This window comes from Agelaius tricolor, unplaced genomic scaffold, assembly GCF_023055355.1.
Source record: "Agelaius tricolor isolate 1412-34295 unplaced genomic scaffold, bAgeTri1.0.p SCAF_13, whole genome shotgun sequence".
Lineage (NCBI taxonomy): Eukaryota > Metazoa > Chordata > Aves > Passeriformes > Icteridae > Agelaius > Agelaius tricolor.
In genome coordinates, this window is record NW_027269273.1 from 6,159,709 (window position 1) to 6,174,839 (window position 15,131).

Here is a 15,131-nt window from a genome sequence, read left to right on the forward strand (position 1 = left end):
TGGTTTCCCTGCAGAAATGGTGCAGGTTTTGGAAGTGATCTGGGCCCTGCAGCACAACCCACACAGGCACTTCAGGCCTGGGCTGATGCTGCCTTTACTCAGGACCAGAAACGTTCCTGCACTGGGTCTGTAGAAACAGAGAAATTCCATGGCCGTGTGAAAGCCAATGTGAAAACCATGGACAAGGCCATGGAGGACCTTCCCAGTGCTCCCAGATTTCAGTGGGAAGTCACACAGGCAGCTGGAGTGCCAAAAATATTGTAATTTAATTTAAATTTAATTTAATTTAAAACCAGGAAGTTTGAAAAACCTTGCTTATCTTTATGTCAGTTGCAGGTCCAATATGATGTGTGGTTTTGGGGAGGGGTTTCTTCCATACTTTTGGGTTGATTATGCCTCACCTCATCAATGGCCCACTCTTTTCCCAAGGCACATGCGTGGCCATTGAGACCAGAGGCAACAAAAGGACATGTTGAAAAGCTGAATCCCCCAAACACAACAAAATAGGAAATTTCCCCAAATCCAGTCTATTAAAATCAAAGCAGCCATACTCTTTCACAGACCCCCCCATCCTGCAAACCCAGGCTGCATATTTAATATAATTTATTTTCTTAAATATAATTCTTTCTTTCACTCTTCATCTGCACAAAACTGACCCATCTTTCCATTTTCCACATAGTTTCAGGCCTCTTAATTTCCATTACTTCATGTAAGTCCCTGTTTCTACTCATTACTAAAGCCCTGACATGCTAACCCTGAAAACACAGGGGTTTTTGTACTGCTTATTGGCAGATTATTCAGTCTCTAACAGAATGAAAAACTTCACTGGAAAGTGAAATGAAGTTATACCAGCTCAAGAAGAAAATAATTTTTTTTTCTTCAAATGATACAGTGGTCCAATTCACAGTTCTCTATTAAAAAAAACCCAAACAAACAAACCATAACATAATAAATAACAGAAAATAAAATAATTCATTTCACAGGCATCAGAGCATCATCAATAAACCACATCTGCATTTTGCCAAGCTTCAACATTGTTAATAAACCTTTTTAAACTGTTTTTTAACTTTCTTTTCCTCATACATAGGTTTGTTGTTAAAAGTGCTTTAATTTAACAGAAAACAACGCTTCATTCATGAAAACACTGCTTTAAATTTGGGTGCCTTCTGCAAAATTCCTGCTGAAAACTCTGCTGGGTCTTTGTATTCCTTAAGGAAAAGACGCAGGATAAGATGTTAGATGAAGCCTACCGAAGCGACGAGCACAACAAGAAACAGCCGTATTTTTTTGGTTTTCAAGGAGGAGACAGTGAAAGCTGGGATTTAGCAGTGACCCCGCCCAAAGGAGAAGGAGAAGGAGAAGGAGAAGGAGGAGGAGGAGGAGGAGGAAGCTCTGACCTCGTTGACGGCCACGTAGTAGCGCTGCTGCTGGAACTGCGGGGAGTTGTCGTTGCGGTCGCGCACCACGATGCGCACCTCGTGGTTGATGATGGTGCCCACCTTCCTGTTCACACACTGCACCTGCACCACGATGGACTGGATGGACACGGGGGGCTGCAAGGGGAAAGACAGGCTGTGGGAAAGGGACCTGGAAAATGGCACCTCTCTGAGCCCTTGGTTAATTGTTATTGGAATTCAACGGATCCCAGAAGGGCTTGGGTGGGAAGGGACCTTCAAGATCATCTCCTTCCCTCCCTGCACCTTCCACTGTCCCAGGGTGCTCAGAGCCCTGTCCAACCTGGCCTTGGGCACTGCCAGGGATGCAGGGGCAGCCCCAGCTGCTCTGGGAAATCTGTGCCACTGCCCCACCATCCTCATCACAGGGAACGATTCCTTCCCAATATCCAACCTAACCTTGTCCTCTGGCACTGGGAAGCCATTCCCCTTGTCCTGTCCCTCCATCCCTTATCCCAAGTCTCTCTCCATCTTTCCTGTCAGCCCCTTCAGGCCCTGCAAGGCCACAATTTGGTGACCCCAGAGCTTCTCCTCTCCAGGTGAGCAGCCCCAGCTGTGCCAGCCTTTCCTCCCAGCAGAGCTGCTCCATCCCTCTGCCCATCCTGGTGCCTGCCCTGGGCTCTCTGCAGCAGCTCCAGGTCCCTCCTGTGCTGGCCCCAGGGCTGGGGCAGCTCTGCAGGTGGGGTCTCCCAGATGTGAGACAGAGGGAAAGTTGGTAACACCAGAGAAACAAAAAGACCTGAGGAGAAACTGTGACTGACCAAGTCAAGTCCCTGGAAGCAGCTCTAAGATCCTCCACTGTTATGTGCCAGGGCCTGCCCACCCTGCCAGGGAACAGTTCCTAATTCCCAATATCCCATCCAGCCCTGCCCTCTGGCACTGGGAGCCATTCCCTGTGTCCTGTCCCTCCATGCCTTGTCCCCAGTCCCTCTCCAGCTCTCCTGGAGCCCCTTTAGGCCCTCGCAGGGGCTCTGAGCTCTCCCTGGAGCCTTCTCCTCTCCAGGTGAGCACCCCAGCTCTCCCAGCCTGGCTCTAGAGGGGCTCCAGCCCTTGAGCATCTCCAAGGCCTCCTCTGTACACTCCCCAAAGCCTTTCTTGTTTCTTTCTTGTCTTGAATTGAAAGGTCAAGTCTGAAATAAATCACATCTGTTACCAGTTACATTTGCAAATAATTCAGAAACAACTTCCAGCGTGGACAATCCTGTTTTTCTCTCTGCAGTGAACACAGCAGTGATCTAAAACTCCCAAACTGATGAATGGACAAAGAAATTTAGGCTGGAATGGCTTTTACTACTCATTTTAGTAAGATCCAAGAGTTTTTAGACTGCCTTTAATAAGCTGCAGTCACTACTAAGTATATCTGGGTTAATTAGCCAAGCCCAAGAATAATATAATTATTTGAAATGACAGATATTTGATAAATATTTGATATTCCAAGTTTACAAAAATATGGAAATAAGCAATGGCACAATGGCAAAGTTTCTTTATGAAACCAGGGACAAATCATCCCAGCACCTTTCAGCAGCTTCAGTTCTGATTTATCACTGGTCATTCTTCTTAAAGTTTTAGAAGAAAAGCGTGGAATTTTCTTTTTATCTGATTTTATTTGGAAAGCACACTGCCATTCTTTGTAACAATCAATCTAGGAAGATTTGTTGTCAAGAAAGGCAAGAAATAAATAAAAGGACAGGATCAGGCTGACTGAATCAGCAGGGAGAGAAAAATGGGAAGGGTATCCAAATATATGCAATTTGTGAACCAGAGGCTCCAATTTTTCCTCTGTAATAAAAAAAGCTGAATCTAAATGTTCAACTTAATAAAACTCTGGGTTTCATTGGTCCTGGAAAGCTTCAAGTGGATTTGAGTGGAAGGATGGGGAAAATAGGTTGGGATTTTTGTTAACAAAAAGAAACCCTCCCACACTGCATGGTTCTGTGGTGCTGGGGTAGCACAGCCCTGGTTCTGAAGGCTGGAAATGTCCCTTAGGAGAATCCATAAGGCTGGAAAAGACTTCCAAGACCATGGAGTTCAGCTGTTGACCCAGCACTAAGCCATGTCCCCAGAAGAGCCATATTAATAACGCCCATGACACACATTTCATATTTTTACTCAGGGTTGCTCTCCTTTTCTTTGGGTTGTGAGTGACTGCACTACCCTGAGGCCATGCAAGAGAGGCACAGGGGGCATCACACCCAAAATCTGAACCACCTTAAAGCCCACATCTCCTTCTCACAGCCCACTGAACTTAAATAGCCAGAGACGAATGACTGGACACAGTATTAGAGGTAAGAAGTGTTCCAGTTCATAGTAAAAAATGAGGAATTAATACCTTAAATACCAATGTAAACACGTTATTACCTGAATTTAATTAAGAAATGTACACATTTCACTTGTTTCCCAGGGACTTGAGTCTACTTGTGGCAACGAACATCCCTGTAAAGTGTCTAGGAACTCACAGGAATGGGAATTGGTTTAGACTGTGACTAATATTGAAACTCAAGTAATCTTATGAGGTTCTTTGGGTAAAGCATTGACTTTGATTCATGTTAAGGTGACAAAAAAGCATCAACAAATGGCCTTGAAAAGAAGAATTAGCACTGATCCAACAGGGATTTTAGTTCCTAACTCCCTGTGGATGGGTGTGGGCTGATAAGAATTGACCCCACATTTCTTAGAGTGATTCTCCAGCCTTACCTTCCATTCCAGGCTCTCATTTTTTGCTCTGGCTTAAAATTAAATCTGAGAGGCCAAAGCTGCTCCAGCAGGTGCTGGATGGCACTTGAAGAAGTGCCAACTCTCCCAGAAAGTCTTCTGCCACCATGACCACTCTGCCACACTTTGTGCTTTGCATGGGAAAACACTTTGTGAATTAAAACAAAATTAAGAACAGCTGAGTTCAATTAGTGCCTTTCACCAGCAAATGGAAATGAGGAGAAATTTGCATGTTGTTTTTGGTACTTATGAATTTATCTCAAAACACATGGAGAAGACAAATTAATCAATCAAGCTAATACAAAACAAACTTCCCTGCACTCCAAGGAGAGCTCCTGAGTTTTACAGCATTCTTGCCATATTGATTAAAGCACTAGCAAGTCAATTTTACTTTCAGGTTCTGTCGCAAGGTTGCAACACTGTGAGGAAATGTCTCTATTTTTAGAGTGTTTTCTCCTCAATGAAATTAGCCTAGATGTGAACACCCCTATTTATTTTATGCTTTCATCTTTCTTTTTATAAAAATCAAACCTACCCTGGCAATATTTCCTTAACACCATCAGGAACAAGCACAGCAAATATGTTTTAGGCTGCCTTAAAAAAAGAATGTGAACCAGCACGTTCTCAATGGAACGAGATTTTATTTTTATGTTTTTCGTCTTTCTTTTTATAAAAATCAAACCTACCCTGACAATATTTCCTTAACACCAACAGGAATGAGCACAGCAAATATGTTTTAGGCTGCCTTAAAAAAATAATGTGAACCAGCACGTTCTCAATGGAACATCTCAAGCTTTGTGAGTGAATTGTGGCAGTCACGACTCGTCACTTCTCACAGCTCATAATTCAGTGTACACAGGGAAAGCAGGCTGCTAATAAATGTCACAGGGCACAGGGTAAGCAGCCAGCAAAACAGAATAAAAATCCAATTCAACAAACGAGTCAAGTTTGGTCCGATATAAAACTCTTAACATCAGGTTTTTTTGGTCTTCGTTGTTATGTTTGCTCACAATAATATTTGCACATAAGGTCAAGTTCCTGTGTGCTCCCAATAAATCCTAAACAAAGGATCAGATGAACTCTGTTCCCATCCATGTGGGGACAAGACAGATGCAGGGATTATATTCTAGCAGGAGTTGTGTGCATGGTTAGTTAGAGGTGACCGTGTTTGTGGAGGAGAAAAGCAAGGCCCAACTCACGTCTCTGTCCAGCACGCGGCCGGTGCTGTTCAGGTACAAGGTCTGCTTGATGGGGTCCAGGATCACCCAGTAATCCACGTTGTCCTTCAGGGAGAGCTCGATGGTGGGGTCAGGCCCTCCTGCTGTCCCTTTGATCAGCATGTTGTCAACCAGGATAGTGCCTGCAACAACAGTGAACAGCCCGGGGAGGAATTTATAGGGAATCCGCATTTCTGTGTATTTCTGTAAGCACTGCGACACTGAAAATGCTGTTTTCTACCTCAGCTTTGTGGTGTTTTATGTTTTGAGTGATGTTTAAAGAGTCTGAACCTTATTATCTGTAATAAAAAACTGCCCGTGACACTGCAGCTGTATCAGACAATGCCAGGAGAAGCACTTGCAATGCACAATGATTTAAATTGACAATGAGACCTGCCACATCCAGCTATCTACTTAACAAGATGAGCTTTTTCTTCATTGAGCAATCATCCCCCAATCTCCCTTCAAACAAATGAAAGCACAGAAATAACAACCAAACTCCGAATAAATTTTCTGCAGCGAGAGCGACACATCAAGGTGATGAGGGGAGGAAAAAAAGTACAGTTACATAAAGCTCTCCAGGAAAAAAGAGGATTTGTACCTGGAGCTGCTCTGCAACAGAAACTGAATTGCAGCACAAGGATGGCAGCCACAAGACAAAGGTGGTACTGAGAGGAGCAGCCAGCTCTCAGCGTGGGTCTTTCCATGGAATCACAGGAACTCAGAATGGTTTGGGCTGGGAGGGATCCTATAAATCCAAAATTCCACCCTGTGCCATGGTCAGGGACACCTTCCACTGTCCCAGGCTGCTCCAAGCCCTGTCCAACCTGGCCTTGGGCACTGCCAGGGATCCAGGGGCAGCCCCAGCTGCTCTGGGCACCCTGTGACAGTGAAGAATTCCTTAAATGTAACCTAAATTTTCCTTCTGTCAGTCTGAACTGATTCCCTCTTGTCCTGTCCCTCCAGTCCCTGTTGCAGGCTCCCTCTCCAGCTCCCCTGTGTCCCTTCAGGCCCTGGCAGGAGCTGTGAGGTCTCCGCACACCCTTCCCTTCTCCAGGCTGAGCATTCCCAGCTCTCCCAGCCTGGCTCCACAGGGAAGCTGCTCCAGAGCCCTCAGCAACTCCATGGCCTCCTCTGGACCTGCTCCAACAGCTCCATGCCCTCCTCTGCAGAACAGTGCACAGAATTCCAGGTGGGGTCTCACAAGAGACCACCCTGTCCCATCCTGCCCCCTTTCAGCAGTCAGCCCCCACATTGTACACAATTTCCTGTGGAAAACACTCCCAGCTCACTCCCCAAACATCAACCATCACAAACCACCCCAAGCGTTGCCCTCCGGTGCCTCGGATTTGCACGCAGAGCATTTATAACCACTCCTCTGAAAAATGTCCTTTTTTCTGTAAAATTAACACTCCCCAGTTCGCTTCACACCAAAATATTAACAGGAATTATCTTTGTGGAAGTTCACCAGCAGTTACGAGGAAAACCTGTGAATGTCAGTGGCTGCAGAAGATTTAAATTAGGTTAAAATATTTACCATGTAACCTCCTGTTATTAAGGGCCCAAATAATTTATTGCAAAGTGTAGCATGAAGTTTCTTTACACCTTCACTTTATAACAGTGACTGTGTATAAAAATATTCATCTAAAAGGGGCTGATGCTTTTTTGCTAAAACAGCAAAATAATCACTGATCTTGACCCCAGCAAACTGGTTTGTAGTCCTGTGGGGGAAAACACCACAGCAAGGTCTTTTCAATCATTTATTTTCAAACTACTTCTTTTTTTTTCTGACACAATAGAATGACAGGAAGGAAATTGCCAAATATTTGGGAATAGAACAGCAAAACTTTGCACCAAAGACTGGTTTCAAGTTCAAGGAGCAACAGCTTTTTAGCCTCACAAGAAACATTGTTTTTACCCAGGCATTTTGTGGCTCTTGGCACAATTTCCTGTTCAATAACATCTGTACAGTTCTACTTTGCTCCAGGAGCTTGGCCTGGCACATTTTGGGAGACAAGCACTAGTTTTAAAAAAAAAGAGGATTTCACCAGGAAAATCCAGCTCATTTTGAACCCTGTGATCCTGCCAAGTGTTGATGTCTACTCAACAAGTCCTGTCAAATCTATAAAATCCACCAGTTTGTGCACTGCCCTCATTAGTGTGCCCCAATGACAATGCAAAGAAGGGTTGGTAATCCAAATTCACTTATAAAAACATCTAAGCATCTTAAAATCTGTGATGATGAATTTCATAGTCTGCAGTCAGCCACCATCACTTCACTGAAATCACTGCCTTGATTCTGCATCTTGTTGGACCCTGCTCTGCTTCACTCTCTGCTCGGTTTCACAAAGCACTTGAGTTTGCTTTGGTTTGATCCAGGGATTCTTTTCTTCTTAAAAACGGGCTGGATTTTCCTCAGATATTCATGAAGCACCTGTATACTGTCTCTGAAAGACAGCAGTTTGCAAATCAGCCTTTTAATAGCCATCCTTCAAGTTTTATTTTTCTACTTTATGAAGTCTCTGATATTTCAGAGGCCTTTCCCATTCCCCCTTAGAGATCTCTAAGTTTTTCCTTACATCCTGCCTAAAATACCAGGGAGGGAACATCCTAATGACAAATCTGATGTGTCTGCACCACCAGTTTTTCCATAAATAACAGCAATAAAGCAAACCAGTCTGGTGGTATTTGTAACTCACTGATGCAATGAGTTTACAGAAAATCTGCTTTGAAATTTTACTGCACAAGCCAAAACTCAAACAATCACATTATCCCTGAGGCTGGAAAATCCCTGCCAGCCCATGGACTCCCAGCTGTGCCCAGTGCCCACCTTGTCCCCAGCCCAGAGCACTGAGTGCCACCTCCAGCCCTTGCTGGGACACCTGCAGGGCTGGGCACTGCAAAGCTCCCTGGGCAGCCCCTGCCAAGGCCTGAGCACCCTTTGCATGCAGAAATTGCTGCTGCTGTCCAAGCTGAGCCTCCCCTGGCCCAGCTTGAGGCCCTTTGCCCTTGTCCTGTCCCTGTTCCCTGGCAGCACAGCCCGGCCCCCCCTGGCTGTCCCCTCCTGGCAGGGAGTTGTGCAGAGCCACAAGGGCCCCCTGAGCCTCCTTTGCTCCAGGCTCAGCCCCTGCCCAGCTCCCTCAGCCCCTCCTGGGGCTCCAGCCCCTGCCCTGGACACGCTCCAGCCCCTCCAGGTCCTTCCTGGATTGGGGACCTAGAACTGGACACAGCCCTGAAGGTCTCTCAGCAGGGCCTGCCCTTCTGTCCTTTGTGCACAAACCACTAGAAAGGACACCCAGGACTACCATTAGGGATATTTTTCCCAGCTAATTAAAAAAAGAAAAAAAAATACTGATAGAAAATTTTGATTGCCCATCACCACCAGCAGATTTTAAGAACAGCTTTCCATCTTCCATGGAGACCACACAATCTGGCTGCTTTTCCCTGATTGATGACTGAGGCACCTTGTGGAATGACCATACAGATTTCCAAGGGATTAGTACAGGATAAGCTTCAAGGAATCAAAATCAAGGAAGCTGTTGGCTAAAAAAGGAACAAAAGCAGCCAGAACCCAACAGGCTGGACAAGAGAGGAAAGATGCTTTATTGCCAGAGGGAACAACATATTTCTGAGCTTGTTGCAATTATTCAAAAATGGCTGCAAAACAGGACAACAAAATGAAAAACTATCAAGTGCTGTAAGTATTTTAACAATTTTGGAATCCAGGAGCTGAAAATCTTCATTAGGTTGAAATAAAAGGGAGGGTTTTGATTTTACAGCCCAATCTCAGGTGAACATTCTGTGGGAAGGGCATTGGACTCAGGTGCAAAAAGCCATGAAATGTGGGATCTGCTGGTCATGCTCTGCTAAAGACAGGAGCCTGGCAGTGCCCTGGTAGGAGGCACTTCCTGAAGGATTCTGACACATCCTGAGGTTATTTTAGTTGAATGTTTTGGCAGAATCCTTTTGTAAAGTGTGAGGAATTATCACTGGTCTGGGAATAAACCTAATTGAATCATGAAGTGGTTTGGGCTGGAGGGCACCAATGTGGTTGAAAAGTCTCTGAACATCAAGCAAGGCTTTTCTCTGCATTTAGATCAATTTTTGCAACACAAGAATGTACTTATGGGATTGGGCTGTGGCCTGCAAAGTCTTTCAATGTCCAGCAATACTCTGCATCCCAAGTGGAAAAGTAAAATGAATCTGCAGAAGATTGGAGAACTAAGGTTCCCCCTCCAGGGGATCATTTTCTACATTTCAGTCTTCAAAAACATCTCCTTCTGGGAATATTTTCTATTTTCCTTAACATTTCCAAACTCTTTTGAACGTGCTCTAACTCTGAATGACACAGAAGGCAAATGCAAATCCCTCTCTCCAAAATCTGTTTACGCTCAATTGCTACTCAAAATCCAAGCTCTGTAAAACATAATTTACAAAGGATTGCTTTTAGGATGAAAAAAAACTGCACCCTGCTTCATAATTGAAATAAAAAGCATCTATTGCACATGGAAATACCTGTCCAAGATCAGCCCAAAGACCCACCTAACCTGGTGTCCTGGGTGCTCAGGACAGATCCAGATCTGAAATTGAATTCCAGCTCCCTCTTCCACAAGCTCCTTGGCTCCAGAACAACCTTATTATTCTTGCCTCTTACTGGCTTTGCAGGTGAAAAAAACCCCAAAAAGATGTTTGAGGTATTTGCAAACCACACAGGCTCTTCTTTAAGGGGTTTTAAAAGCTCACACACTGAGAAGGCAGCAACACTAACCCTGCTCATCTGCCCGGGGGCTGGTGATAAAGCCTTACAGAACTCTTGGTACAACAAGGGGCAAGAGATGACAAAAACTAAATGGATAAAAATTGATCAGTTGGAAAATGCTCAATATTGGTATCGATTGGTTGAGTCCCTGAAAAACCCCACAAGGGTAAAATATCCCCTGAAATGAAATTCTGAAAAAAGGTTTCTTTTTTGGTTGTTAGTTTAGCCAGTGGGACCAGAAACAGATTGATAAGGTTGACATAAGATTGTCCATTATCTACACAAAACCTGCTGGTTCTTGATAAAAAACATTCCCAGGTTGGTGCTCTCATACCAGACACAAAAAATGGCCATGAACAAAACTGGTACTTTATAAAGCACACTATACACAATGAAAGGGTTTTCAACAAAAAACAAAAAACCAACCAAATAAACAAAAATAAACAAAAAAAAAAAAAAAAGAAAATCAAAACAAAAAAAATGCAAACAAAACAACAACAAACCAAACCACAGGCGAAAATTTCTGGGAGCATTTGAAGAAGAAAATATTCCTCTTTGTACCAGACAGCAGATAAGTAATAAAAATGCACATCCCACAGCCAGTGGTGAGATAAAACCTCTCTAGGCTATTCCAACCTTCGCTTTGTTTCTTGCCTTCCTTCCCAGAAGACTTTGGCAACTTTGAAGGTGATTTAGAATTTTTAGGACAAAACAACAACAACAACATTCTGAATAAACAGGCTCAACACGACCACTCTGCAAGTTTTCCAGGGAGGGAGTTTCAGGAAATTCTGGAAATTTCTTCCCGTGCCACAGCCTTTGGTCAAAGGAGCTTGACCAGCCAGAGGGTGCTGGGACACTGAAAAGGCTGCCCAGGGAATGGACATGGCACCAAGGCTGCCAGAGCTCCAGGAGAGCTTCTACAATGCTCCAGGTGGGATTGTTGAGGTGTCCTGGGCACAGCCAAGTGTGGGACTGGATGATCCTTGTGGGGATCTTCCAAACCAGGAGATTCCATGAGTCTACAAGCACATTAGCACCAGGAAGCTTCCTGTGGGTTTTTTCCTGTACACAGATAGGCAAACTCCTCTGTGGGAAATAAAAAACCAGCATCATCGCTGAATAGTCCTAGGGAATGATCCCAGGAGTCATCCCTGCATTCCATCAGGGTCAGACAATGAGGGAAAATGCTTTCAGAATGACTCAAGTCCAAACGAAGAAGAAAAATGCGGCTGGTGCAGCAAAACCAGAGCAAACCCAGGTTTGTGTCCTCACCCAAAAGCAATGCAAATGAACACCCAAACTGGCCAGAGACTGGATCCAGGCACTGGGATAAGAGCCAAACATCCAGATCCTCATGAAAATCCAGGAAAAACCATGAGACTCTATAAATAAGGGGACCTTCAGCACTGGATGTCTTCAGACCAAACCTTCTGAGGAAAACATCTTCTCCTTGGATCCTGCTGAATGGACTGATGGGTCTTTATTCTATGGTCCTGATATTTTGAGACAGAGCAGAAACCTCAGCAAGTTTTAGTTCCATCCACATGAAATGATTAAGATTGGAAGAGACCACTGAGATCATCAAGTCCAACCTTCAACCAACATATTATGGAATACTGGGGAAGAAAACACTCAGAGAGGAGGGAGAACCAGTACAGGGAAAGCTTTCAGCACAAAGGAGCTCAAGATCATGAAACTTTACACAATCCCACCTTATGGGATGACATTCCCAGAGCAAAGGCTGGCTCTTGTCACAGCATTCCATTCTGCAACCACTTTTCACCCTGAGAGTTTTCCCACTCCTGAGAACAATTTCCTTACACCTTCCCCTGATGAAAGCACCAGAGTTTATTTTGCTACTTTGGGGAAAAAATATGTATATTAACAAAGTTTGTGCATATTCCCAGGCAGGGCTGAGCTCCTGGAAACACAAATCCTCTGATTATGTACATTGATTATGGAGTTTGGTACCTGCAACCAGAATGATTTGCACTTAAAAGGAGAAGTCTTGGAAGAATCCACGCTCCCAGGGATATCCAAGTTTTCCCATTTGAATATATTATCACAAACCCAATCTTAGTTCTATTTCAGACCTGGTTTATTTTATTGAGACTGTGTTAATACATGTTGTATTTATTCTTTGTCTGCTCAATAGGTCCCAAGTCAAAGCAAACCAAATTTTATCCAGTTTATTTTTGTTCACCTAACTCAAATCTGCTCAACTCAAAAGCCCAAGCACTTTCCTTTAAATGTATTTTCATCTTTGCTAACTTTGGGATTTCTTTTCCTAAACTTTTCCTCAAATTCATGGGTTGAATGCACCGAAACCATTGCTCCAACCTGTCCTATTGAGGCCAAATGGGGCAGATTTAAACCAGAAACTGCAGCCTGCAAAATATACCATGACCAGTCCTTAAATGGGACAGAAATTCACACCCAGAGCTCAAAAAGCACAGCTCCCAAAAACACTGCTGTTGAAAATTAGAATTAATTCAGTGCCCACTGCAGTGATTTATTTTGGAGGCAACTGCAGACTGTGGGATATCATTGGTGTTTGCAGTCTCTTCCATTCCCTCCTGAAATCCCTCATGGATCATTTTCCAATAGCACTGGTTTTAAGTCCCTGGGAATATTCCCTGTCAGGTTTGACAAATGTGCAGCAGCACAAACTGGTTTTCATCAGAGATCTGCCTCCTTTGGTGTGTTAGTAGTTGTTGGGAAGACAAGGCCAGGCTATGGGCGCCCACCACCCCAAAACCAGGGAGCAGCCTGAGCCCACACCGGTGTTGGTGTCACCTCCAACCACCTCAAATGCCAAATGTGACCCAAAAAATCCCCCAGGATTTTTGCTCTGCAACAAGGTCACCAGGGAAAGGGGCTGCAGGCTTGTAAGGTCCTCCTGCCAAATGAGAAAACCTACAAATCCCCAGAACTCAGTGTAGGAAGAAAGAGAAAGCTGGAGCAATGAGGCTTTCTTGGCTCTTTTCCCACACATAAGCCCAGGATTTTGGAAGTTTTGGATGTGAGGCAAAGGGCCTTTGGTGCCTCTTCCTTGATGGTCCTTTATGCACAAGATCCCCATGAACTGGAGCCCCTGTTTCATTCACATTTTCCTGAGGGTGCCATACTTCCATTCCTGATCAACAGAAAATGGAAAAAGATCTAGTTTTCATTCTGATTCTAGGAATATGACATCTTTGGAAGTACAGTTTTATGCTACTGATGAGATGCCTGGATTTGTGTCTCAAAATAGGAACCTATTTTTCAGAATTAACCTTAAATCCATCTCTGGGCTTGAGGAATGGGGGGGACTCATCTCTCAATACAGGATTGATAACGAGGAGGCAGGAATTGTGAGTGGAGCATGGCCTTGGCCAAGGAAATTCTGATGGAAACTTTCCTCCAAACGAATGCTTCTGCACAAAACCCACGGAGATGAAGATCCATCTCACTTCCCTCACACCCCACATATCCAGGTAATCCCTTTTGGAGGTCCTGGGCACAGTCTGGGGCTGTGCCAGGTCTCAAATAAATACTTAAAACTGGCTTTGTAAATCCTGTTTGCTTTCCAATTCCTTGAGCCACTTCTGAAGCCCATCAGCAATGAGGTTTATTTGCTCTCTGTTTAGAAAAGCCTCATTTACACTTTAAACACACAAGGACTCCTAAATAATGAATCAGATGCAGCAGTTCTTTGGGAGCACCGTGATCAGCAGTGGCTGCTGAAGGTGTGAATTAAATGACTTGAATGTTTTCACCTTAATTTGGAGCCATCCTGGGGTCTGTTTGCAAACCATTTGGAGAGGAGCAGCAGGAGCCTGCACTGCTCTGCTCTAACCCTGAATTATTAAAATTATCAGAGCCTGTCTAAACATTGCTCACAGATTTGCATAATTTTTCTTAAAATTTCCTTGACATCTTTTGTGCACCACATGCAGCTGTTTTCTTTTATAAAGGAGGCAAAAGAAGGACAATTTACTGATGCTTTTCTGTCCTCTTTATCTGTTCACACTGGTTTTCCTGCAGGAAAGCATCCCTGGGGAAAAAAATTGAGCAGTGCCAGCAGACCTGGATTTTCTTGGTGCAACCCAGGGCAGAGCCATTAAAACTAACTTTCCAAACATGTGCCCCAATGTGTTTAGTCTGAAGTTGGCTCCAGTCTCCCAGATGTTTCCAGATGTTGGAAAGGTGAAAGACCCTGTAACCTGAGGCTCAGAAAAAAGGAATGAAAAGAAGAGTTTGGGGGAAATGTAGGGAGGGACCCCCAGTGATCACAGAATCCTGGAATCACAGAATGGCCTGGCCTGGGCTGGAAGGGAACATCTTTAAAGTTCATCTTTTACTCCTGCCATGGCAGGGACACCTCCCACTGTCCCAGGCTGCTCCAGCCTGGCCTTGGGCACTGCCAGGGATGCAGGGGCAGCCCCAGCTGCTCTGGGCACCCTGTGCCAGGGCCTGCCCACCCTGCCAGGGAACAATTCCTCATTCCCAATGTCCCACCCACCCCTGCCCTCTGGCACTGGGAAGTCATTCCCTCTTGTCCTGGCACTCCAGGCTCTTGGAAATTGCCTCTCTCCATGTTTTCTCTTGGTTTCTTCAGGCTCTGCAAGGCCACAATTTGGTCACCCCAAATCTTCTCCACCCCAGGTGAACAATCCCAGCTCTCCCAGCAGAGCTGCTCCATCCCTCTGCCCATCCTGTCCGTCCCTTGATTCATCAAACACAAAAAATTATCACAAACCAAAATTTCCATCTTCAACTACATTTGGATACAAGTCTTGTTAAGCAATAATTCAACCTTACAATAGTCCTGCTGTGAGATCCCTCCTATTTTTGCCCAGAAGGCCAAAGGAATCCTTGAGGTAAGGAGTGGAGCGCTACAGAGGAAGAACAAGCTGGATTTTATAACAGATTGAGGAACATGCCCAATTTCCTATCCATTGCACCTTCTATGAGAACAGGGAAGCATCCTCATTCACAGGAGAG

At 44.6% G+C, this 15,131-nt stretch overlaps 1 protein-coding gene across 3 annotated transcripts in view; it reads right to left on the reverse strand.

Annotated features, from left to right (window-relative positions):
• PCDH15 (protocadherin related 15) overlaps positions 1 to 15,131 on the reverse strand; it is a 642,625-nt gene that overhangs the window by 198,271 nt on the left and 429,223 nt on the right. For all 3 annotated transcript variants that reach the window (XM_071438580.1, XM_071438579.1, XM_071438578.1), the window contains 2 exons: positions 5,366 to 5,526; positions 1,398 to 1,553 (listed from right to left, as the gene is read on the reverse strand). In XM_071438580.1, coding sequence (XP_071294681.1) covers positions 1,398 to 1,553; positions 5,366 to 5,526 — 317 coding nt within the window. The remainder of the gene's footprint in view (positions 1 to 1,397; positions 1,554 to 5,365; positions 5,527 to 15,131) is intronic.